The sequence below is a fragment of the Heptranchias perlo genome, unplaced genomic scaffold (genome assembly GCF_035084215.1).
Source record: "Heptranchias perlo isolate sHepPer1 unplaced genomic scaffold, sHepPer1.hap1 HAP1_SCAFFOLD_534, whole genome shotgun sequence".
Lineage (NCBI taxonomy): Eukaryota > Metazoa > Chordata > Chondrichthyes > Hexanchiformes > Hexanchidae > Heptranchias > Heptranchias perlo.
This window is the reverse complement of record NW_027139553.1, coordinates 132,304-156,969: the sequence shown is the minus strand read 5'-3', so window position 1 is coordinate 156,969 and position 24,666 is coordinate 132,304. Positions and strand designations below refer to the sequence as shown.

The window sequence follows — 24,666 nt, the reverse complement described above, 5'->3', positions numbered from 1 at the left end:
TAGTCCCGTTCACCCCTCACCCCCCGTATCCTAAACTCAACACCGAGTCCCGTTCACCCCTCACCCTCCCCGTATCCTAACTCACACCGAGTCCCGTTCACCCCTCACCCCCCGTATCCTAACTCACACCGAGTCCCGTTCACCCCTCACCCCCCCGTATCCTAACTCACACCGAGTCCCGTTCACCCCTCACCCCCCCGTATCCTAACTCACACCGAGTCCCGTTCACCCCTCACCCCCCCGTATCCTAACTCACACCGAGTCCCGTTCACCCCTCACCCCCCCGTATCCTAACTCACACCGAGTCCCGTTCACCCCTCACCCCCCCGTATCCTAACTCACACCGAGTCCCGTTCACCCCTCACCCCCCCGTATCCTAACTCACACCGAGTCCCGTTCACCCCTCACCCCCCCGTATCCTAACTCACACCGAGTCCCGTTCACCCCTCACCCCCCGTATCCTAACTCACACCGAGTCCCGTTCACCCCTCACCCCCCCGTATCCTAACTCACACCGAGTCCCGTTCACCCCTCACCCCCCCGTATCCTAACTCACACCGAGTCCCGTTCACCCCTCACCCCCCCGTATCCTAACTCACACCGAGTCCCGTTCACCCCTCACCCCCCCGTATCCTAACTCACACCGAGTCCCGTTCACCCCTCACCCCCCGTATCCTAACTCACACCGAGTCCCGTTCACCCCTCACCCCCCCGTATCCTAACTCACACCGAGTCCCGTTCACCCCTCACCCCCCCGTATCCTAACTCACACCGAGTCCCGTTCACCCCTCACCCCCCCCGTATCCTAACTCACACCGAGTCCCGTTCACCCCTCACCCCCCCGTATCCTAACTCACACCGAGTCCCGTTCACCCCTCACCCCCCCGTATCCTAACTCACACCGAGTCCCGTTCACCCCTCACCCCCCCGTATCCTAACTCACACCGAGTCCCGTTCACCCCTCACCCCCCCGTATCCTAACTCACACCGAGTCCCGTTCACCCCTCACCCCCCCCCGTATCCTAACTCACACCGAGTCCCGTTCACCCCTCACCCCCCCCGTATCCTAACTCACACCGAGTCCCGTTCACCCCTCACCCCCCCGTATCCTAACTCACACCGAGTCCCGTTCACCCCTCACCCCCCCGTATCCTAACTCACACCGAGTCCCGTTCACCCCTCACCCCCCCGTATCCTAACTCACACCGAGTCCCGTTCACCCCTCACCCCCCCGTATCCTAACTCACACCGAGTCCCGTTCACCCCTCACCCCCCGTATCCTAACTCACACCGAGTCCCGTTCACCCCTCACCCCCCCGTATCCTAACTCACACCGAGTCCCGTTCACCCCTCACCCCCCCGTATCCTAACTCACACCGAGTCCCGTTCACCCCTCACCCCCCGTATCCTAACTCACACCGAGTCCCGTTCACCCCTCACCCCCCCGTATCCTAACTCACACCGAGTCCCGTTCACCCCTCACCCCCCCGTATCCTAACTCACACCGAGTCCCGTTCACCCCTCACCCCCCCGTATCCTAACTCACACCGAGTCCCGTTCACCCCTCACCCCCCCGTATCCTAACTCACACCGAGTCCCGTTCACCCCCGTCCCTCACCCTCCCCCCCGTATCCTAACTCACACCGAGTCCCGTTCACCCCTCACCCCCCGTATCCTAACTCACACCGAGTCCCGTTCACCCCTCACCCCCCCGTATCCTAACTCACACCGAGTCCCGTTCACCCCTCACCCCCCCGTATCCTAACTCACACCGAGTCCCGTTCACCCCTCACCCCCCCGTATCCTAACTCACACCGAGTCCCGTTCACCCCTCACCCCCCCGTATCCTAACTCACACCGAGTCCCGTTCACCCCTCACCCCCCCCGTATCCTAACTCACACCGAGTCCCGTTCACCCCTCACCCCCCCGTATCCTAACTCACGAGTCCCGTTCACCCTCACCCCCGTATCCTACTCACACGAGTCCGTTCACCCTCACCCCCGTATCCTAACTCACACCGAGTCCCGTTCACCCCTCACCCCCCCGTATCCTAACTCACACCGAGTCCCGTTCACCCCTCACCCCCCCGTATCCTAACTCACACCGTGTCCCGTTCACCCCTCACCCCCCCGTATCCTAACTCACACCGAGTCCCGTTCACCCCTCACCCCCCGTATCCTAACTCACACCGAGTCCCGTTCACCCCTCACCCCCCGTATCCTAACTCACACCGAGTCCCGTTCACCCCTCACCCCCCCGTATCCTAACTCACACCGAGTCCCGTTCACCCCTCACCCCCCCGTATCCTAACTCACACCGAGTCCCGTTCACCCCTCACCCCCCCCGTATCCTAACTCACACCGAGTCCCGTTCACCCCTCACCCCCTGTGCTCTCTGGACCAACACTGGTTCCTGGTCCGGGAACACCTCGATTTTAAAATTCTCATCCTCCTGTTCAAATCCCTCCATGGCCCTCGACCCCCCCTCCCTATCTCTGTAACCTCCTCCAGCCCCTACAATTCTCATCCTCCTGTTCAAATCCCTCCATGGCCCTCGCCCCCCTCCCTATCTCTGTAACCTCCTCCAGCCCCTACAATTCTCATCCTCCTGTTCAAATCCCTCCATGACCCTCGCCCCCCCTCCCTATCTCTGTAACCTCCTCCAGCCCCTACAATTCTCATCCTCCTGTTCAAATCCCTCCATGACCCTCGCCCCCCCTCCCTATCTCTGTAACCTCCTCCAGCCCCTACAATTCTCATCCTCCTGTTCAAATCCCTCCATGGCCCTCGTCCCCCTCCCTATCTCTGTAACCTCCTCCAGCCCCGACAATTCTCATCCTCCTGTTCAAATCCCTCCATGACCCTCGCCCCCCCTCCCTATCTCTGTAACCTCCTCCAGCCCCTACAATTCTCATCCTCCTGTTCAAATCCCTCCATGACCCTCGCCCCCCCTCCCTATCTCTGTAACCTCCTCCAGCCCCTACAATTCTCATCCTCCTGTTCAAATCCCTCCATGGCCCTCGCCCCCCCTCCCTATCTCTGTAACCTCCTCCAGCCCCGACAATTCTCATCCTCCTGTTCAAATCCCTCCATGGCCCTCGCCCCCCCTCCCTATCTCTGTAACCTCCTCCAGCCCCGACAATTCTCATCCTCCTGTTCAAATCCCTCCATGGCCCTCGCCCCCCCTCCCTATCTCTGTAACCTCCTCCAGCCCCGACAATTCTCATCCTCCTGTTCAAATCCCTCCATGGCCCTCGCCCCCCTCCCTATCTCTGTAACCTCCTCCAGCCCCTACAATTCTCATCCTCCTGTTCAAATCCCTCCATGACCCTCGCCCCCCCTCCCTATCTCTGTAACCTCCTCCAGCCCCTACATTTCTCATCCTCCTGTTCAAATCCCTCCATGGCCCTCGCCCCCCTCCCTATCTCTGTAACCTCCTCCAGCCCCTACAATTCTCATCCTCCTGTTCAAATCCCTCCATGACCCTCGCCCCCCCTCCCTATCTCTGTAACCTCCTCCAGCCCCTACAATTCTCATCCTCCTGTTCAAATCCCTCCATGGCCCTCGCCCCCCCTCCCTATCTCTGTAACCTCCTCCAGCCCCGACAATTCTCATCCTCCTGTTCAAATCCCTCCATGACCCTCGCCCCCCCCTCCCTATCTCTGTAACCTCCTCCAGCCCCGACAATTCTCATCCTCCTGTTCAAATCCCTCCATGACCCTCGCCCCCCTCCCTATCTCTGTAACCTCCTCCAGCCCCTACAATTCTCATCCTCCTGTTCAAATCCCTCCATGGCCCTCGCCCCCCCCTCCCTATCTCTGTAACCTCCTCCAGCCCCTACAATTCTCATCCTCCTGTTCAAATCCCTCCATGGCCCTCGCCCCCCCCCTCCCTATCTCTGTAACCTCCTCCAGCCCCTACAATTCTCATCCTCCTGTTCAAATCCCTCCATGACCCTCGCCCCCCCTCCCTATCTCTGTAACCTCCTCCAGCCCCGACAATTCTCATCCTCCTGTTCAAATCCCTCCATGGCCCTCCCCCCCTCCCTATCTCTGTAACCTCCTCCAGCCCCTACAATTCTCATCCTCCTGTTCAAATCCCTCCATGACCCTCGCCCCCCCTCCCTATCTCTGTAACCTCCTCCAGCCCCGACAATTCTCATCCTCCTGTTCAAATCCCTCCATGGCCCTCGCCCCCCTCCCTATCTCTGTAACCTCCTCCAGCCCCTACAATTCTCATCCTCCTGTTCAAATCCCTCCATGGCCCTCGCCCCCCCCTCCCTATCTCTGTACCCTCCTCCAGCCCCTGCAATTCTCATCCTCCTGTTCAAATCCCTCCATGGCCCTCGCCCCCCCTCCCTATCTCTGTAACCTCCTTCAGCCCCTACAATTCTCATCCTCCTGTTCAAATCCCTCCATGGCCCTCGTCCCCTCCCTATCTCTGTAACCTCCTCCAGCCTCTGCAATTCTCATCCTCCTGTTCAAATCCCTCCATGGCCCTCGTCCCCTCCCTATCTCTGTGACCTCCTCCAGCCCCTACAACCCTCCGAGATCTCTGCTCTCCTCCAATTCTGGCCTCTTGTCCATCCCCCGATTTTAATCGCTCCACCATTGGCGGCCGTGCCTTCAGCTGCCTGGGCCCTAAGCTCTGGAATTCCCTCCCTAAACCTCTCCCCCCCTCTCTCCTGGGTCGGACTGAAACTGGTTCCAGCCCTGTTCCTTGATTGAGTTGCCTCATAAACCGACTTCTTCCTCATTCCTGCCGCCCGCCCCCCTGTTCCTCAGCAGATTTGCCATCGACATGGAACTCCCTCGAGTCCCTCTGTGCAGATCGACAGGTCTCTTCCAGTGTTCAACTCAATATGGAGACCATAGACACCGTAATATAAAGAGACTATATACACAGAAATTAATATACAGACTCTACATACTGAAATATAAAGAGTATAATTAGACATAAATCAATATACAGACTCTACATACTGAAATATAAAGAGTATATCTGCACATAAATCAATATACAGACTCTACATACTGAAATATAAAGAGTATAATTAGACATAAATCAATATACAGACTCTACATACTGAAATATAAAGAGTATATCTGCACATAAATCAATATACAGACTCTCTACACTGAAATATAAAGAGTATAATTAGACATAAATCAATATACAGACTCTCTCCACTGAAATATAAAGAGTATATTTGCACATAAATCAATATACAGACTCTCGACACTGAAATATAAAGAGTATATTTGCACATAAATCAATATACAGACTCTCGACACTGAAATATAAAGAGTATAATTAGACATAAATCAATATACAGACTCTCTCCACTGAAATATAAAGAGTATATTTGCACATAAATCAATATACAGACTCTCGACACTGAAATATACAGAGTGTATATACACATAAATCAGTATACAGACTCTATATCCTGAAATATAAAGAGTATATATACACATAAATCAGTATACACAATTTATGTACTGAAATATAGAGAATATGTACACATAAATCAATATACAGACCCTATATACTGAAATATAAAGAGTATATATACACATAAATCAATATAGAGGGTCTCTATTTATACAGTGTGTATGTAGCATCATAGATTTACATCGAATGTACAGCACAGAAACAGGCCATTCGGCCCAACGGGTCTATCCCGGTGTTTATGCTCCACACGAGCCTCCTCCCTCCCTACTCCATCTCACCCTATCTCCATATCCTTCTATTCCTTTCTCCCTCATGTGTTTATCCAGCTTCCCCCTTAAATCCATCTCCACTATTCGTCTCGACTACTCCTTGTGGGAGCGAGTTCCACATTCCCACCACTCTCTGGGGAAAGAAGTTTCTCCTGAATTCCCGATTGGATTTATTAGTGACCATCTTATATTTATGGCCCCCTAGTTCCGGTCTCCCCCACAAGTGGAAATATCTTCTCTCCGTCCACCCCATCGAACCCTTTCATAATCTTAAAGACCTCGATCAGGTCACCCCTCAGTCTTCTCTTTTCTAGAGAAAAGAGCCCCAGTCTGTTCAATCTCTCCTGATAGTTTATAACCTCTCAGTTCTGGTATTATCTCTGTAGACGTTGTGTAGACAATTTCCATCAGCCTGAATCTTACTCACCCAGGATCACATCAGGAACCTTTTTAAGTGCTATCTCAACATTGAAGTTGCCCTGAACCATGTGTTTCTGTAGATAGTCCCAGACCAGTCTAACCGTGTTCCTGTCTCTATTCCAGGTCCAGACGATGACCCCAGTGAAAGTCCCCGTAATCCCAGACCAGTCTAACCGTGTTCCTGTCTCTATTCCAGGTCCAGACGATGACCCCAGTGAAAGTCCCCGTAATCCCAGACCAGTCTAACCGTGTTCCTGTCTCTATTCCAGGTCCAGACGATGACCCCAGTGAAAGTCCCCGTAATCCCAGACCAGTCTAACCGTGTTCCTGTCTCTATTCCAGGTCCAGACGATGACCCCAGTGAAAGTCCCCGTAATCCCAGACCAGTCTAACCGTGTTCCTGTCTCTATTCCAGGTCCAGACGATGACCCCAGTGAAAGTCCCCGTAATCCCAGACCAGTCTAACCGTGTTCCTGTCTCTTTTCCCGGTCCAGACGATGACCCCAGTGAAAGTCCCCGTGATCCCAGACCAGTCTGACCATGTTCCCGTCTCGATTCCAGGTCCAGACGATGACCCCAGTGAAAGTCCCCGTAATCCCAGACCAGTCTAACCGTGTTCCTGTCTCTATTCCAGGTCCAGACGATGACCCCAGTGAAAGTCCCCGTAATCCCAGACCAGTCTAACCGTGTTCCTGTCTCTATTCCAGGTCCAGACGATGACCCCAGTGAAAGTCCCCGTAATCCCAGACCAGTCTGACCGTGTTCCCGTCTCGATTCCAGGTCCAGACGATGACCCCAGTGAAAGTCCCCGTAATCCCAGACCAGTCTGACCGTGTTCCCGTCTCTATTCCAGGTCCGGTGCCCGTGCGTCTGGTGAACGGGAACAACATGTGCTCCGGGAGAGTTGAGGTCTATCGTAACTCCGTCTGGGGGACCGTCTGCGACAATGGCTGGGATATAAACGCAGCGAGTGTCGTCTGCAGACTGTTGAACTGTGGGACGGCCCTGTCAGGAACAAGAGGCGCCCAATATGGAGAGGGGACTGGGCCCATCTGGTTGGATGATGTAAGGTGTAATGGGACAGAGCCTGCCCTCGATCAGTGCCCTGCCAACCCATGGGGGGTGAATAACTGCACACACAGTCAGGACGCTGGAGTTACCTGCTCAGGTGAGTGGAGTTACCTGCTCAGGTGAGTGGGGTTACCTGCTCAGGTGAGTGGAGTTACCTGCTCGGGTGAGTGGGGTTACCTGTTCGGGTGAGTGGGGTTACCTGTTCGGGTGAGTGGGGTTACCTGTTCGGGTGAGTGGGGTTACCTGCTCAGGTGAGTGGAGTTACCTCCTCCTTGTGTCTATTGGTTCTTTCACAATGTGTCACTGTGATCAGAGAGATTCCTGCAAACAAACCCCAGGACTATGGGGAGAGAGCGGGGCAGTGGGATTAGTTTGGGATTGATACAGGGCTATGGGGAGAGAGTGGGGCAGTGGGATTAGTTTGGGATTGATACAGGACTATGGGGAGAGAGTGGGGCAGTGGGATTAGTTTGGGGATTGATACAGGGCGATGGGGAGAGTGTGGGGCAGTGGGATTAGTTTGGGGATTGATACAGGGCTATGGGGAGAGAGTGGGGCAGTGGGATTAGTTTGGGATTGATACAGGACTATGGGGAGAGAGTGGGGCAGTGGGATTAGTTTGGGATTGATACAGGGCTATGGGGAGAGAGTGGGGCAGTGGGATTAGTTTGGGATTGATACAGGGCTATGGGGAGAGAGTGGGACAGTGGGATTAGATTGGGGATTGATACAGGACTATGGGGAGAGAGTGGGGCAGTGGGATTAGTTTGGGGATTGATACAGGACTATGGGGAGAGAGTGGGGCAGTGGGATTAGTTTGGGATTGATACAGGGCTATGGGGAGAGAGTGGGGCAGTGGGATTAGTTTGGGATTGATACAGGACTGTGGGGGGAGAGTGAGACAGTGGGATTAGTTTGGGATTGATACAGGGCGATGGGGAGAGAGTGGAGCAGTGGGATTAGTTTGGGATTGATACAGGGCTATGGGGAGAGAGCGGGGCAGTGGGATTAGTTTGGGATTGATACAGGACTGTGGGGGGAGAGTGAGACAGTGGGATTAGTTTGGGATTGATACAGGACTATGGGGAGAGAGTGGGACAGTGGGATTAGTTTGGGATTGATACAGGGTGATGGGGAGAGAGTGGAGCAGTGGGATTAGTTTGCGGATTTATTCAGGGTGAAGGGGAGAGAGTGGGGCAGTGGGATTGGTTTGGGGATTGATACAGGGCTATGGGGAGAGTGTGGGGCAGTGGTTTTAACTGTGTTCCCGTCTCTATTCCAGGTCCAGACGATGACCCCAGTGAAAGTCCCCGTAATCCCAGACCAGTCTGACCGTGTTCCCGTCTCTATTCCAGGTCCAGACGATGATCCCAGTGAAAGTCCCCGTAATCCCAGACCAGTCTGACCATGTTCCCGTCTCTATTCCAGGTCCAGACGATGACCCCAGTGAAAGTCCCCGTAATCCCAGACCAGTCTGACCGTGTTCCCGTCTCTATTCCAGGTCCAGACGATGACCCCAGTGAAAGTCCCCGTAATCCCAGACCAGTCTAACCGTGTTCCCGTCTCTACTCCAGGTCCAGTGCCTGTGCGTCTGGTGAACGGGAACAACATGTGCTCCGGGAGAGTCGAGGTCTATCGTAACTCCGTCTGGGGGACCGTCTGCGACAATGGCTGGGACATAAAAGGAGCAGGTGTCGTCTGCAGACTGTTGAACTGTGGGACGGCCCTGTCAGGAACCACAGCGGCCTATTTCGGAGAGGGGAGCGGGGAGATCTGGTTGGATGATGTGAGGTGTAACGGGACAGAGCCTGCCCTCGATCAGTGCCCTGCCAACCCATGGGGGGTGAATAACTGCACACACAGTCAGGACGCTGGAGTTACCTGCTCAGGTGAGAGTCCCGTCACAGGCCCCAATTCATCGCTGGGCTGTCCATATCGAGTGTGGCCTCTTGGTCTCATCCTCTTCTCCCTCCCACGTCCCGCTGGAAACAGGGTTAGGGCAGGTCAGGAAGTCATGAATAAATGTAATAACTTCATTGAACATTTCTCAATATCTGAGACACTTTACAGATATTAAAATTAAGAATCTGCAATATATTAATGACTGAGATGAAGGGACCGAGTTTAATGTATCCAAGTTTGCTGACCATACAAAGCTCGGTGGGAAAGTGAGCTGTGAGGAGGACACAAAGAGTCTACAAAGGGATATGGACAGGTTAAGTGAGTGGGCAAGAAGGTGGCAGATGGAGTATAATGTGGGGAAATGTGAGGTTATTCACTTTGGTCAGAAGAACAGAAAAACAGAATATTTTGTAAATGGTGAGAAACTATTAAATGTTGGTGTTCAGAGGGATTTGGGTGTCCTGGTACATGAAACACAGAAAGTTAACATGCAGGTACAGCAAGTAATTAGGAAAGCAAATGGTATGTTGGCCTTTATTGCAAGGGGGTTGGAGTACAAGAGTGAGGAAGTCTTACTACAATTGTACAGGGATTTGGTGAGACCTCACCTGGAGTACTGTGTACAGTTTTGGTCTCCTTATCTAAGGAAGGATATACTTGCCTTAGAGGGGGTGCAACAAAGGTTCACCTGATTGATTCCTGGGATGAGAGGGTTGTCCGATGAGGAGAGATTGAGTAGAATGGGCCGATACTCTCTGGAGTTTAGAAGAATGAGAGGTGATCTCATTGAAACATATCAGATTCTGAGGGGGCTTCACAGGGTAGATGCTGAGAGGCTGTTTCCCCTGGCTGGAGAGTCTAGAACTAGGGGGCATAGTCTCAGGATAAGGGGTCGGACATTCAAGACTGAGATAAGGAGGAATTTCTTCACTCAGAGGGTTGTGAATCTTTGGAATTCTCTACCCCAGAGGGCTGTGGATGCTCAGTCGTTGAGTATATTCAAGGCTGAGATCGATAGATTTTTGGACTCGAGGGGAATCGAAGGGATATGGGGATCGGGCGGGAAAGTGGAGTTGGTTGAAGATCAGCCAGGATCTGATTGAATGGTGGAGCAGGTGACATGAGGAAAAGCTTTTTTATACAGCGAGTGGTTAGGATCTGGAATGCACTGCCCGAGGGGGTGGTGGAGGCAGATTCAATCATGGCCTTCAAAAGGGAACTGGATAAATACTTGAAAGAAAAAAATTTGCAGGGCTCCAGGGAAAGGACAGGGGAGTGGGACTAGCTGGATTGCTCTTGCATGGAGCTGGCACGACTCGATGGAACGAATGGCCTCCTTCCGTGCGATGATTCTATAACCTATTTCCCTAATCAGAGGGGTCAGTGACCAGGGGGCATAGATTTAAAGTGATTGGGAGAAGGATTAGAGGGGAGCTGAGGAGAAATGTTTACACCCAGAGGGAGATGGGGGTCTGGAACTCACTGCCTGAGAGGGTGGGAGAGGCAGAAACCCTCAACTCATTTAAAAAGTACCTGGATGTGCACCTGAAGAGCCGGAAACTACAGGGCCACAGACCAAGGGCTGGAAAGTGGGATCAGGCTGGAGGCTTGTTTTCAGACGGCACGGACACGATGGGCAGAATGGCCTCCTTCTGTGCTGTACGACTGTCAAACAACAATTTAATATCCCACCCAGTCTAATCCCACTCTCCCCCTCACTCCCCGTACCCTTTAATATCCCACCCAGTCTAATCCCACTCTCCCCCTCACTCCCCGTCCCCTTTAATATCCCACCCAGTCTAATCCCACTCTCCCCCTCACTCCCCGTACCCTTTAATATCCCACCCAGTCTAATCCCACTCTCCCCCTCACTCCCCGTACCCTTTAATATCCCACCCAGTCTAATCCCACTCTCCCCCTCACTCCCCGTCCCCTTTAATATCCCACCCAGTCTAATCCCACTCTCCCCTCACTCCCCGTACCCTTTAATATCCCACCCAGTCTAATCCCACTCTCCCCTCACTCCCCGTACCCTTTAATATCACACCCAGTCTAATCCCACTCTCCCCTCACTCCCCGTACCCTTTAATATCCCACCCAGTCTAATCCCACTCTCCCCCTCGCTCCCTGTACCCTTTAATATCCCACCCAGTCTAATCCCACTCTCCCCCTCACTCCCCGTCCCCTTTAATATCCCACCCAGTCCAATCCCACTCTCCCCTCACTCCCCGTACCCTTTAATATCCCACCCAGTCTAATCCCACTCTCCCCCTCACTCCCCGTTCCCTTTAATATCCCACCCAGTCTAATCCCACTCTCCCCTCACTCCCCGTACCCTTTAATATCCCACCCAGTCTAATCCCACTCTCCCCTCACTCCCCGTACCCTTTAATATCCCACCCAGTCTAATCCCACTCTCCCCCTCACTCCCCGTCCCCTTTAATATCCCACCCAGTCTAATCCCACTCTCCCCCTCACTCCCCGTACCCTTTAATATCCCACCCAGTCTAATCCCACTCTCCCCTCACTCCCCGTACCCTTTAATATCCCACCCAGTCTAATCCCACTCTCCCCCTCACTCCCCGTCCCCTTTAATATCCCACCCAGTCTAATCCCACTCTCCCCCTCACTCCCCGTACCCTTTAATATCCCACCCAGTCTAATCCCACTCTCCCCCTCGCTCCCTGTACCCTTTAATATCCCACCCAGTCTAATCCCACTCTCCCCCTCACTCCCCGTACCCTTTAATATCCCACCCAGTCTAATCCCACTCTCCCCCTCACTCCCCGTACCCTTTAATATCCCACCCAGTCTAATCCCACTCTCCCCCTCACTCCCCGTACCCTTTAATATCCCACCCAGTCTAATCCCACTCTCCCCCTCACTCCCTGTACCCTTTAATATCCCACTCAGTCTAATCCCACTCTCCCCCTCACTCCCCGTACCCTTTAATATCCCACCCAGTCTAATCCCACTCTCCCCCTCACTCCCCGTACCCTTTAATATCCCACCCAGTCTAATCCCACTCTCCCCCTCACTCCCCGTACCCTTTAATATCCCACTCAGTCTAATCCCACTCTCCCCTCACTCCCGGTACCCTTTAATATCCCACCCAGTCTAATCCCACTCTCCCCTCACTCCCCATATCCTTTAATATCCCACCCAGTCTAATCCCACTCTCCCCTCACTCCCCGTACCCTTTAATATCCCACCCAGTCTAATCCCACTCTCCCCTCACTCCCCATATCCTTTAATATCCCACCCAGTCTAATCCCACTCTCCCCCTCACTCCCCGTACCCTTTAATATCCCACCCAGTCTAATCCCACTCTCCCCTCACTCCCCATATCCTTTAATATCCCACCCAGTCTAATCCCACTCTCCCCCTCACTCCCCGTACCCTTTAATATCCCACCCAGTCTAATCCCACTCTCCCCCTCACTCCCCGTACCCATTAATATCCCACCCAGTCTAATCCCACTCTCCCCCTCACTCCCCGTACCCTTTAATATCCCACCCAGTCTAATCCCACTCTCCCCCTCACTCCCCGTACCCTTTAATATCCCACCCAGTCTAATCCCACTCTCCCCCTCACTCCCCGTACCCTTTAATATCCCACCCAGTCTAATCCCACTCTCCCCCCTCACTCCCCGTACCCTTTAATATCCCACCCAGTCTAATCCCACTCTCCCCCTCACTCCCCGTACCCTTTAATATCCCACCCAGTCTAATCCCACTCTCCCCCCTCACTCCCCGTACCCTTTAATATCCCACCCAGTCTAATCCCACTCTCCCCCTCACTCCCCGTACCCTTTAATATCCCACTCAGTCTAATCCCACTCTCCCCTCACTCCCCGTACCCTTTAATATCCCACCCAGTCTAATCCCACTCTCCCCTCACTCCCCGTACCCTTTAATATCCCACCCAGTCTAATCCCACTCTCCCCCTCACTCCCCGTACCCTTTAATATCCCACCCAGTCTAATCCCACTCTCCCCCTCACTCCCCGTACCCTTTAATATCCCACCCAGTCTAATCCCACTCTCCCCTCACTCCCCGTACCCTTTAATATCCCACCCAGTCTAATCCAACTCTCCCCTCACTCCCCGTACCCTTTAATATCCCACTCAGTCTAATCCCACTCTCCCCTCACTCCCCGTACCCTTTAATATCCCACCCAGTCTAATCCCACTCTCCCCTCACTCCCCGTACCCTTTAATATCCCACCCAGTCTAATCCCACTCTCCCCCTCACTCCCCGTACCCTTTAATATCCCACCCAGTCTAATCCCACTCTCCCCCTCACTCCCCGTACCCTTTAATATCCCACCCAGTCTAATCCCACTCTCCCCTCACTCCCCGTACCCTTTAATATCCCACCCAGTCTAATCCCACTCTCCCCCTCACTCCCCGTACCCTTTAATATCCCACCCAGTCTAATCCCACTCTCCCCTCACTCCCCGTACCCTTTAATATCCCACCCAGTCTAATCCCACTCTCCCCCTCACTCCCCGTACCCTTTAATATCCCACCCAGTCTAATCCCACTCTCCCCTCACTCCCCGTACCCTTTAATATCCCACCCAGTCTAATCCCACTCTCCCCCTCACACCCCGTACCCTTTAATATCCCACCCAGTCAAATCCCACTCTCCCCTCACTCCCCGTTCCCTTTAATATCCCACCCAGTCTAATCCCACTCTCCCCCTCACTCCCCGTACCCTTTAATATCCCACCCAGTCTAATCCCACTCTCCCCCTCACTCCCCGTACCCTTTAATATCCCACCCAGTCTAATCCCACTCTCCCCCTCACTCCCCGTACCCTTTCATATCCCACCCAGTCTAATCCCACTCTCCCCCTCACTCCCCGTACCCTTTAATATCCCACCCAGTCTAATCCCACTCTCCCGCTCACTCCCTGTACCCTTTAATATCCCACCCAGTCTAATCCCACTCTCCCCTCACTCCCCGTACCCTTTAATATCCCACCCAGTCGAATCCCACTATCCCCATCACTCCCATACCCTTTAATATCCCACCCAGTCCAATCCCATTCTCCCCTCACTCCCCCTACCCTTTAATATCCCACCCAGTCTAATCCCACTCTCCCCCTCACTCCCCGTACCTTTTAATATCCCACCCAGTCTAATCCCACTCTCCCCTTCACTCCCCGTACCCTTTAATATCCCACCCAGTCTAATCCCACTCTCCCCTCACTCCCCGTACCCTTTAATATCCCACTCAGTCTAATCCCACTCTCCCCTCACTCCCCGTACCCTTTAATATCCCACCCAGTCTAATCCCACTCTCCCCCTCACTCCCCATACCCTTTAATATCCCACCCAGTCTAATCCCACTCTCTCCCTCACTCCCCGTACCCTTTAATATCCCACCCAGTCTAATCCCACTCTCCCCCTCACTCCCCATACCCTTTCATATCCCACCCAGTCTAATCCCACTCTCTCCCTCACTCCCCGTACCCTTTAATATCCCACCCAGTCTAATCCCACTCTCCCCCTCACTCCCCGTACCCTTTAATATCCCACCCAGTCTAATCCCACTCTCCCCTCACTCCCCGTACCCTTTAATATCCCACCCAGTCTAATCCCACTCTCCCCCTCACTCCCCGTACCCTTTAATATCCCACCCAGTCTAATCCCACTCTCCCCCTCACTCCCCGTACCCTTTAATATCCCACCCAGTCTAATCCCACTCTCCCCCTCACTCCCCGTACCCTTTAATATCCCACCCAGTCTAATCCCACTCTCCCCCTCACTCCCCGTACCCTTTAATATCCCACCCAGTCTAATCCCACTCTCCCCCTCACTCCCCGTACCCTTTAATATCCCACCCAGTCTAATCCCACTCTCCCCCTCACTCCCCGTACCCTTTAATATCCCACCCAGTCTAATCCCACTCTCCCCTCACTCCCCGTACCCTTTAATATCCCACCCAGTCTAATCCCACTCTCCCCTCACTCCCCACACCCTTTAATATCCCACCCAGTCTAATCCCACTCTCCCCCTCACTCCCCGTACCCTTTAATATCCCACCCAGTCTAATCCCACTCTCCCCCTCACTCCCCGTACCCTTTAATATCCCACCCAGTCTAATCCCACTCTCCCCCTCACTCCCCGTACCCTTTAATATCCCACCCAGTCTAATCCCACTCTCCCCCTCACTCCCCGTACCCTTTAATATCCCACCCAGTCTAATCCCACTCTCCCCCTCAATCCCCGTACCCTTTAATATCCCACCCAGTCAAATCCCACTCTCCCCTCACTCCCCGTACCCTTTAATATCCCACCCAGTCTAATCCCACTCTCCCCCTCACTCCCCGTACCCTTTAATATCCCACCCAGTCTAATCCCACTCTCCCCCTCACTCCCCGTACCCTTTAATATCCCACCCAGTCTAATCCCACTCTCCCCCTCACTCCCCGTACCCTTTAATATCCCACCCAGTCTAATCCCACTCTCCCCCTCACTCCCCGTACCCTTTAATATCCCACCCAGTCTAATCCCACTCTCCCCTCACTCCCCGTACCCTTTAATATCCCACCCAGTCTAATCCCACTCTCCCCCTCACTCCCCGTTCCCTTTAATATCCCACCCAGTCTAATCCCACTCTCCCCCTCACTCCCCGTACCCTTTAATATCCCACCCAGTCTAATCCCACTCTCCCCTCACTCCCCGTACCCTTTAATATCCCACTCAGTCTAATCCCACTCTCCCCTCACTCCCCGTACCCTTTAATATCCCACTCGGTGTAATCCCACTCTCCCCCTCACTCCCCGTACCCTTTAATATCCCACCCAGTCTAATCCCACTCTCCCCCTCACTCCCCATATCCTTTAATATCCCACCCAGTCTAATCCCACTCTCCCTCACTCCCCGTACCCCTTAATATCCCACCCATTCTAATCCCACTCTCCCCCTCACTCCCCGTACCCTTTAATATCCCACCCAGTCTAATCCCACTCTCCCCTCACTCCCCGTACCCTTTAATATCCCACCCAGTCTAATCCCACTCTCCCCTCACTCCCCGTACCCTTTAATATCCCACCTAGGCTAATCCCACTCTCCTCTCACTCCCCGTACCCTTTAATATCCCACTCAGTCTAATCCCACTCTCCCCCTCACTCCCCGTACCCTTTAATATCCCACCCAGTCTAATCCCAATCTCCCCATCACTCCCCGTACCCCTTAATATCCCACCCATTCTAATCCCACTCTCCCCCTCACTCCCCGTACCCTTTAATATCCCACCCAGTCTAATCCCACTCTCCCCTCACTCCCCGTACCCTTTAATATCCCACCCAGTCTAATCCCACTCTCCCCCTCACTCCCCGTACCCTTTAATATCCCACCCAGTCTAATCCCACTCTCGCCCTCACTCCCCGTACCCTTAAATATCCCACCCAGTCTAATCCCACTCTCCCCCTCACTCCCCGTACCCTTTAATATCCCACCCAGTCTAATCCCACTCTCCCCCTCACTCCCCGTACCCTTTAATATCCCACCCAGTCTAATCCCACTCTCCCCTCACTCCCCGTACCCTTTAATATCCCACCCAGTCTAATCCCTCTCTCCCCTCACTCCCCGTACCCTTTAATATCCCACCCAGTCTAATCCCACTCTCCCCCTCACTCCCCGTACCCTTTAATATCCCACCCAGTCTAATCCCACTCTCCCCCTCACTCCCCGTACCCTTTAATATCCCACCCAGTCTAATCCCACTCTCCCCCTCACTCCCCGTACCCTTTAATATCCCACCCAGTCTAATCCCACTCTCCCCCTCACTCCCCGTACCCTTTAATATCCCACCCAGTCTAATCCCACTCTCCCCTCACTCCCCGTACCCTTTAATATCCCACCCAGTCTAATCCCACTCTCCCCCTCACTCCCCGTACCCTTTAATATCCCACCCAGTCTAATCCCACTCTCTCCTCACTCCCCGTACCCTTTAATATCCCACCCAGTCTAATCCCACTCTCCCCTCACTCCCCATATCCTTTAATATCCCACCCAGTCTAATCCCACTCTCCACCTCACTCCCCATATCCTTTAATATCCCACCCAGTCTAATCCCACTCTCCCCCTCACTCCCCGTACCCTTTAATATCCCACCCAGTCTAATCCCACTCTCTCCTCACTCCCCGTACCCTTTAATATCCCACCCAGTCTAATCCCACTCTCCCCCTCACTCCCCGTACCCTTTAATATCCCACCCAGTCTAATCCCACTCTCCCCCTCACTCCTCATACCCTTTAATATCCCACCCAGTCTAATCCCACTCTCCCCCTCACTCCCCGTACCCTTTAATATCCCACCCAGTCTAATCCCACTCTCCCCTCACTCCCCACACCCTTTAATATCCCACCCAGTCTAATCCCACTCTCCCCTCACTCCCCGTACCCTTTAATATCCCACCCAGGCGAATCCCACTCTCCCCTCACTCCCCGTACCCTTTAATATCCCACTCAGTCTAATCCCACTCTCCCCTCACTCCCCGTACCCTTTAATATCCCACTCAGTCTAATCCCACTCTCCCCCTCACTCCCCGTACCCTTTAATATCCCACCCAGTCTAATCCCACTCTCCCCCTCACTCCCCCTACCCTTTAATATCCCACCCAGTCTAATCCCACTCTCCCCCTCACTCCCCGTACCCTTTAATATCCCACCCAGTCTAATCCCACTCTCCCCCTCACTCCCCATACCCTTTAATATCCCACTCAGTCTAATCCCACTCTCCCCCTCACTCCCCGTACCCTTTAATATCCCACCCAGTCTAATCCCACTCTCCCCCTCACTCCCCGTACCCTTTAATATCCCACCCAGTCTAATCCCACTCTCCCCTCACTCCCCGTACCCTTTAATATCCCACTCAGTCTAATCCCACTCTCCCCTCACTCCCCGTACCCTTTAATATCCCACCCAGTCTAATCCCACACTCCCCCTCACTCCCCGTTCCCTTTAATATCACACCCAGTCTAATCCCACTCTCCCCCTCACTCCCCGTACCCTTTAATATCCCACCCAGTCTAATCCCACTCTCCCCCTCACTCCCCGTACCCTTTAATATCCCACCCAGTCTAATCCCACTCTCCCCTCACTCCCCATACCCTTTAATATCCCACCCAGTCTCATCCCACTCTCCCCCTCGCTCCCCGTCCCCTTTAATATCCCACCCAGTCTAATCCCACTCTCCCCCTCACTCCCCGTACCCTTTAATATCCCACCCAGTCTAATCCCACTCTCCCCTCACTCCCCGTACCCTTTAATATCCCACTCGGTCTAATCCCACTCTCCCCCTCACTCCCCGTACCCTTTAATATCCCACCCAGTCTAATCCCACTCTCCCCCTCACTCCCCGTACCCTTTAATATCCCACCCAGTCTAATCCCACTCTCCCCCTCACTCCCCGTACCCTTTAATATCCCACCCAGTCTAATCCCACTCTCCCCCTCACTCCCCGTACCCTTTAATATCCCACTCAGTCTAATCCCACTCTCCCCTCACTCCCCATACCCTTTAATATCCCACCCAGTCTAATCCCACTCTCCCCCTCACTCCCCGTACCCTTTAATATCCCACCCAGTCTAATCCCACTCTCCCCCTCACTCCCCGTACCCTTTAATATCCCACCCAGTCTAATCCCACTCTCCCCCTCACTCCCCGTACCCTTTAATATCCCACCCAGTCTAATCGCACTCTCCCCCTCACTCCCCGTACCCTTTAATATCCCACCCAGTCTAATCCCACTCTCCTGCTCACTCACCGTTCCCTTTAATATCCCACCCAGTATCATCCCACTCTCCCCCTCACTCCCCGTACCCTTTAATATCCCACTCAGTCTAATCCCACTCTCCCCCTCACTCCCCGTACCCTTTAATATCCCACCCAGTCTAATCCCACTCTCCCCCTCATTCCCCGTACCCTTTAATATCCCACTCAGTCTAATCCCACTCTCCCCTCACTCCCCGTACCCTTTAATATCCCACCCAGTCTAATCCCACACTCCCCCTCACTCCCCGTACCCTTTAATATCCCACCCAGTCTAATCCCACTCTCTCCCTCACTCCCCGTACCCTTTAATATCCCACCCAGTCTAATCCCACTCTCCCCTCACTCCCCGTACCCTTTAATATCCCACCCAGTCTAATCCCACTCTCCCCTCACTCCCCGTACCCTTTAATATCCCACTCAGTCTAATCCCACTCTCCCCTCACTCCCCGTACCCTTTAATATCCCACTCAGTCTAATCCCACTCTCCCCTCACTCCCCGTACCCTTTAATATCCCACCCAGTCTAATCCCACTCTCCCCTCACTCCCCGTACCCTTTAATATCCCATCCAGTCTAATCCCACTCTCCCCTCACTCCCCACACCCTTTAATATCCCACCCAGTCTAATCCCACTCTCCCCCTCACTCCCCATACCCTTTAATATCCCACCCAGTCTAATCCCACTCTCCCCCTCACTCCCCTCACCCTTTAATATCCCACCCAGTCTAATCCCACTCTCCCCCTCACTCCCCTCACCCTTTAATATCCCACCCAGTCTAATCCCACTCTCCCCCTCACTCCCCTCACCCTTTAATATCCCACCCAGTCTAATCCCACTCTCCCCTCACTCCCCACACCCTTTAATATCCCCCCCAGTCTAATCCCACTCTCCCCCTCACTCCCCGTACCCTTTAATATCCCACTCAGTCTAATCCCACTCTCCCCTCACTCCCCGTACACTTTAATATCCCACTCAGTCTAATCCCACTCTCCCCTCACTCCCAGTACCCTTTAATATCCCACTCAGTCTAATCCCACTCTCCCCTCACTCCCCGTACCCTTTAATATCCCACCCAGCCTAATCCCACTCTCCCCCTCACTCCACATACCCTTTAATATCCCACCCAGTCTAATCCCACTCTCCCCCTCACTCCCCGTACCCTTTAATATCCCACCCAGTCTAATCCCACTCTCCCCTCACTCCCCGTACCCTTTAATATCCCACCCAGTCTAATCCCACTCTCCCCCTCACTCCCCGTACCCTTTAATATCCCACCCAGTCGAATCCCACTCTCCCCCTCACTCCCCGTACCCTTTAATATCCCACCCAGTCTAATCCCACTCTCCCCCTCACTCCCCGTCCCCTTTAATATCCCACCCAGTCTAATCCCACTCTCCCCTCACTCCCCACACCCTTTAATATCCCACCCAGTCTAATCCCACTCTCCCCCTCACTCCCCGTACCCTTTAATATCCCACCCAGTCGAATCCCACTCTCCCCCTCACTCCCCGTACCCTTTAATATCCCACCCAGTCGAATCCCACTCTCCCCCTCACTCCCCGTCCCCTTTAATATCCCACCCAGTCTAATCCCACTCTCCCCCTCACTCCCCGTACCCTTTAATATCCCACCCAGTCTAATCCCACTCTCCCCTCACTCCCCGTACCCTTTAATATCCCACCCAGTCTAATCCCACTCTCCCCCTCACTCCCCGTACCCTTTAATATCCCACCCAGTCTAATCCCACTCTCCCCCTCACTCCCCGTACCCTTTAATATCCCACCCAGTCTAATCCCACTCTCCCCTCACTCCCCGTACCCTTTAATATCCCACCCAGTCTAATCCCACTCTCCCCCTCACTCCCCGTACCCTTTAATATCCCACCCAGTCTAATCCCACTCTCCCCCTCACTCCCTGTGCCCTTTAATATCCCACCCAGTCTAATCCCACTCTCCCCCTCACTCCCCGTACCCTTTAATATCCCACCCAGTCTAATCCCACTCTCCCCCTCACTCCCCGTACCCTTTAATATCCCACCCAGTCTAATCCCACTCTCCCCTCACTCCCCGTACCCTTTAATATCCCACCCAGTCTAATCCCACTCTCCCCCTCACTCCCCGTACCCTTTAATATCCCACCCAGTCTAATCCCACTCTCCCCCTCACTCCCCGTATCCTTTAATATCCCACCCAGTCTAATCCCACTCTCCCCCTCACTCCCCGTACCCTTTAATATCCCACCCAGTCTAATCCCACTCTCCCCCTCACTCCCCGTACCCTTTAATATCCCACCCAGTCTAATCCCACTCTCCCCCTCACTCCCTGTACCCTTTAATATCCCACCCAGTCAAATCCCACTCTCCCCCTCACTCCCCATACCCTTTAATATCCCACCCAGTCTAATCCCACTCTCCCCTCACTCCCCGTACCCTTTAATATCCCACCCAGTCTAATCCCACTCTCTCCCTCACTCCCCGTACCCTTTAATATCCCACCCAGTCTAATCCCACACTCCCCCTCACTCCCCGTACCCTTTAATATCCCACCCAGTCTAATCCCACTCTCCCCCTCACTCCCCGTACCCTTTAATATCCCACCCAGTCTAATCCCACTCTCCCCCTCACTCCCCGTACCCTTTAATATCCCACCCAGTCTAATCCCACTCTCCCCCTCACTCCCCGTACCCTTTAATATCCCACCCAGTCTAATCCCACTCTCCCCCTCACTCCCCGTACCCTTTAATATCCCACCCAGTCTAATCCCACTCTCCCCCTCACTCCCCGTACCCTTTAATATCCCACCCAGTCTAATCCCACTCTCCCCCTCACTCCCCGTACCCTTTAATATCCCACCCAGTCTAATCCCACTCTCCCCCTCACTCCCCGTACCCTTTAATATCCCACCCAGTCTAATCCCACTCTCCCCTCACTCCCCGTACCCTTTAATATCCCACCCAGTCTAATCCCACTCTCCCCTCACTCCCCGTACCCTTTAATATCCCACCCAGTCTAATCCCACTCTCCCCCTCACTCCCCATACCCTTTAATATCCCACCCAGTCTAATCCCACTCTCCCCCTCACTCCCCATACCCTTTAATATCCCACCCAGTCTAATCCCACTCTCCCCTCACTCCCCGTACCCTTTAATATCCCACCCAGTCTAATCCCACTCTCCCCCTCACTCCCCGTACCCTTTAATATCCCACCCAGTCTAATCCCACTCTCCCCCTCACTCCCCATACCCTTTAATATCCCACCCAGTCTAATCCCACTCTCCCCCTCACTCCCCGTACCCTTTAATATCCCACCCAGTCTAATCCCACTCTCCCCCTCACTCCCCGTACCCTTTAATATCCCACCCAGTCTAATCCCACTCTCCCCTCACTCCCCGTACCCTTTAATATCCCACCCAGTCTAATCCCACTCTCTCCCTCACTCCCCGTACCCTTTAATATCCCACCCAGTCTAATCCCACTCTCCCCTCACTCCCCGTACCCTTTAATATCCCACCCAGTCTAATCCCACTCTCCCCTCACTCCCTGTACCCTTTAATATCCCACCCAGTCTAATCCCACTCTCCCCCTCACTCCCCGTACCCTTTAATATCCCACCCTGTCTAATCCCACTCTCCCCCTCACTCCCCGTACCCTTTAATATCCCACCCAGTCTAATCCCACTCTCCCCCTCACTCCCCGTACCCTTTAATATCCCACCCAGTCTAATCCCACTCTCCCCTCACTCCCCATACCCTTTAATATCCCACCCAGTCGAATCCCACTCTCCCCCTCACTCCCCGTACCCTTTAATATCCCACCCAGTCTAATCCCACTCTCCCCTCACTCCCCGTACCCTTTAATATCCCACCCAGTCTAATCCCACTCTCCCCCTCACTCCCCATACCCTTTAATATCCCACCCAGCCTAATCCCACTCTCCCCCTCACTCCACATACCCTTTAATATCCCACCCAGTCTAATCCCACTCTCCCCTCACTCCACATACCCTTTAATATCCCACCCAGTCTAATCCCACTCTCCCCTCACTCCCCGTACACTTTAATATCCCACTCAGTCTAATCCCACTCTCCCTCACTCCCCGTTCCCTTTAATATCCCACCCAGTCTAATCCCACTCTCCCCTCACTCCCCGTACCCTTTAATATCCCACCCAGTCTAATCCCACTCTCCCCTCACTCCCCGTACCCTTTAATATCCCACCCAGTCTAATCCCACTCCCCCTCACTCCCCGTACCCTTTAATATCCCACCCAGTCTAATCCCACTCTCCCCTCACTCCCCGTACCCTTTAATATCCCACCCAGTCTAATCCCACTCTCCCCTCACTCCCCGTACCCTTTAATATCCCACCCAGTCTAATCCCACTCCCCCTCACTCCCCGTACCCTTTAATATCCCACCCAGTCTAATCCCACTCTCCCCCTCACTCCCCGTACCCTTTAATATCCCACCCAGTCAAATCCCACTCTCCCCTCACTCCCTGTACCCTTTAATATCCCACCCAGTCTAATCCCACTCTCCCCCTCACTCCCCGTACCCTTTAATATCCCACCCAGTCTAATCCCACTCTCCCCCTCACTCCCCGTACCCTTTAATATCCCACCCAGTCTAATCCCACTCTCCCCCTCACTCCCCGTACCCTTTAATATCCCACCCAGTCTAATCCCACTCTCCCCCTCACTCCCCGTACCCTTTAATATCCCACCCAGTCAAATCCCACTCTCCCCTCACTCCCTGTACCCTTTAATATCCCACCCAGTCTAATCCCTCTCTCCCCCTCACTCCCCGTACCCTTTAATATCCCACCCAGTCTAATCCCACTCTCCCCTCACTCCCCGTACCCTTTAATATCCCACCCAGTCTAATCCCACTCTCCCCCTCACTCCCCGTACCCTTTAATATCCCACTCAGTCTAATCCCACTCTCCCCTCACTCCCCGTACCCTTTAATATCCCACCCAGTCTAATCCCACTCTCCCCCTCACTCCCCGTACCCTTTAATATCCCACTCAGTCTAATCCCACTCTCCCCCTCACTCCCCGTACCCTTTAATATCCCACCCAGTCTAATCCCACTCTCCCCCTCACTCCCCGTACCCTTTAATATCCCACCCAGTCTAATCCCACTCTCCCCTCACTCCCCGTACCCTTTAATATCCCACCCAGTCTAATCCCACTCTCCCCCTCACTCCCCGTACCCTTTAATATCCCACCCAGTCTAATCCCACTCTCCCCTCACTCCCCGTACCCTTTAATATCCCACCCAGTCTAATCCCACTCTCCCCCTCACTCCCCGTACCCTTTAATATCCCACCCAGTCGAATCCCACTCTCCCCCTCACTCCCCGTACCCTTTAATATCCCACTCGGTCTAATCCCACTCTCCCCTCACTCCCCGTACCCTTTAATATCCCACCCAGTCTAATCCCACTCTCCCCCTCACTCCCCGTACCCTTTAATATCCCACTCAGTCTAATCCCACTCTCCCCCTCACTCCCCGTACCCTTTAATATCCCACCCAGTCTAATCCCACTCTCCCCCTCACTCCCCGTACCCTTTAATATCCCACCCAGTCTAATCCCACTCTCCCCTCACTCCCCGTACCCTTTAATATCCCACCCAGTCTAATCCCACTCTCCCCCTCACTCCCCGTACCCTTTAATATCCCACCCAGTCTAATCCCACTCTCCCCTCACTCCCCGTACCCTTTAATATCCCACCCAGTCTAATCCCACTCTCCCCCTCACTCCCCGT

At 53.8% G+C, this 24,666-nt stretch overlaps 1 protein-coding gene across 1 annotated transcript in view; it reads left to right on the top strand.

Moving 5' to 3' along the window:
* The first annotated feature begins 6,640 nt into the window (after window positions 1-6,640).
* Window positions 6,641-24,666, top strand: part of LOC137315103 (deleted in malignant brain tumors 1 protein-like) — a 44,018-nt gene continuing 25,992 nt past the window's right edge. The window contains exons 1-4 of the mRNA XM_067980027.1: window positions 6,641-6,734; window positions 6,851-6,880; window positions 6,997-7,311; window positions 8,789-9,000. Of these exons, the coding sequence (XP_067836128.1) occupies window positions 6,641-6,734; window positions 6,851-6,880; window positions 6,997-7,311; window positions 8,789-9,000 (651 nt within the window). The remainder of the gene's footprint in view (window positions 6,735-6,850; window positions 6,881-6,996; window positions 7,312-8,788; window positions 9,001-24,666) is intronic.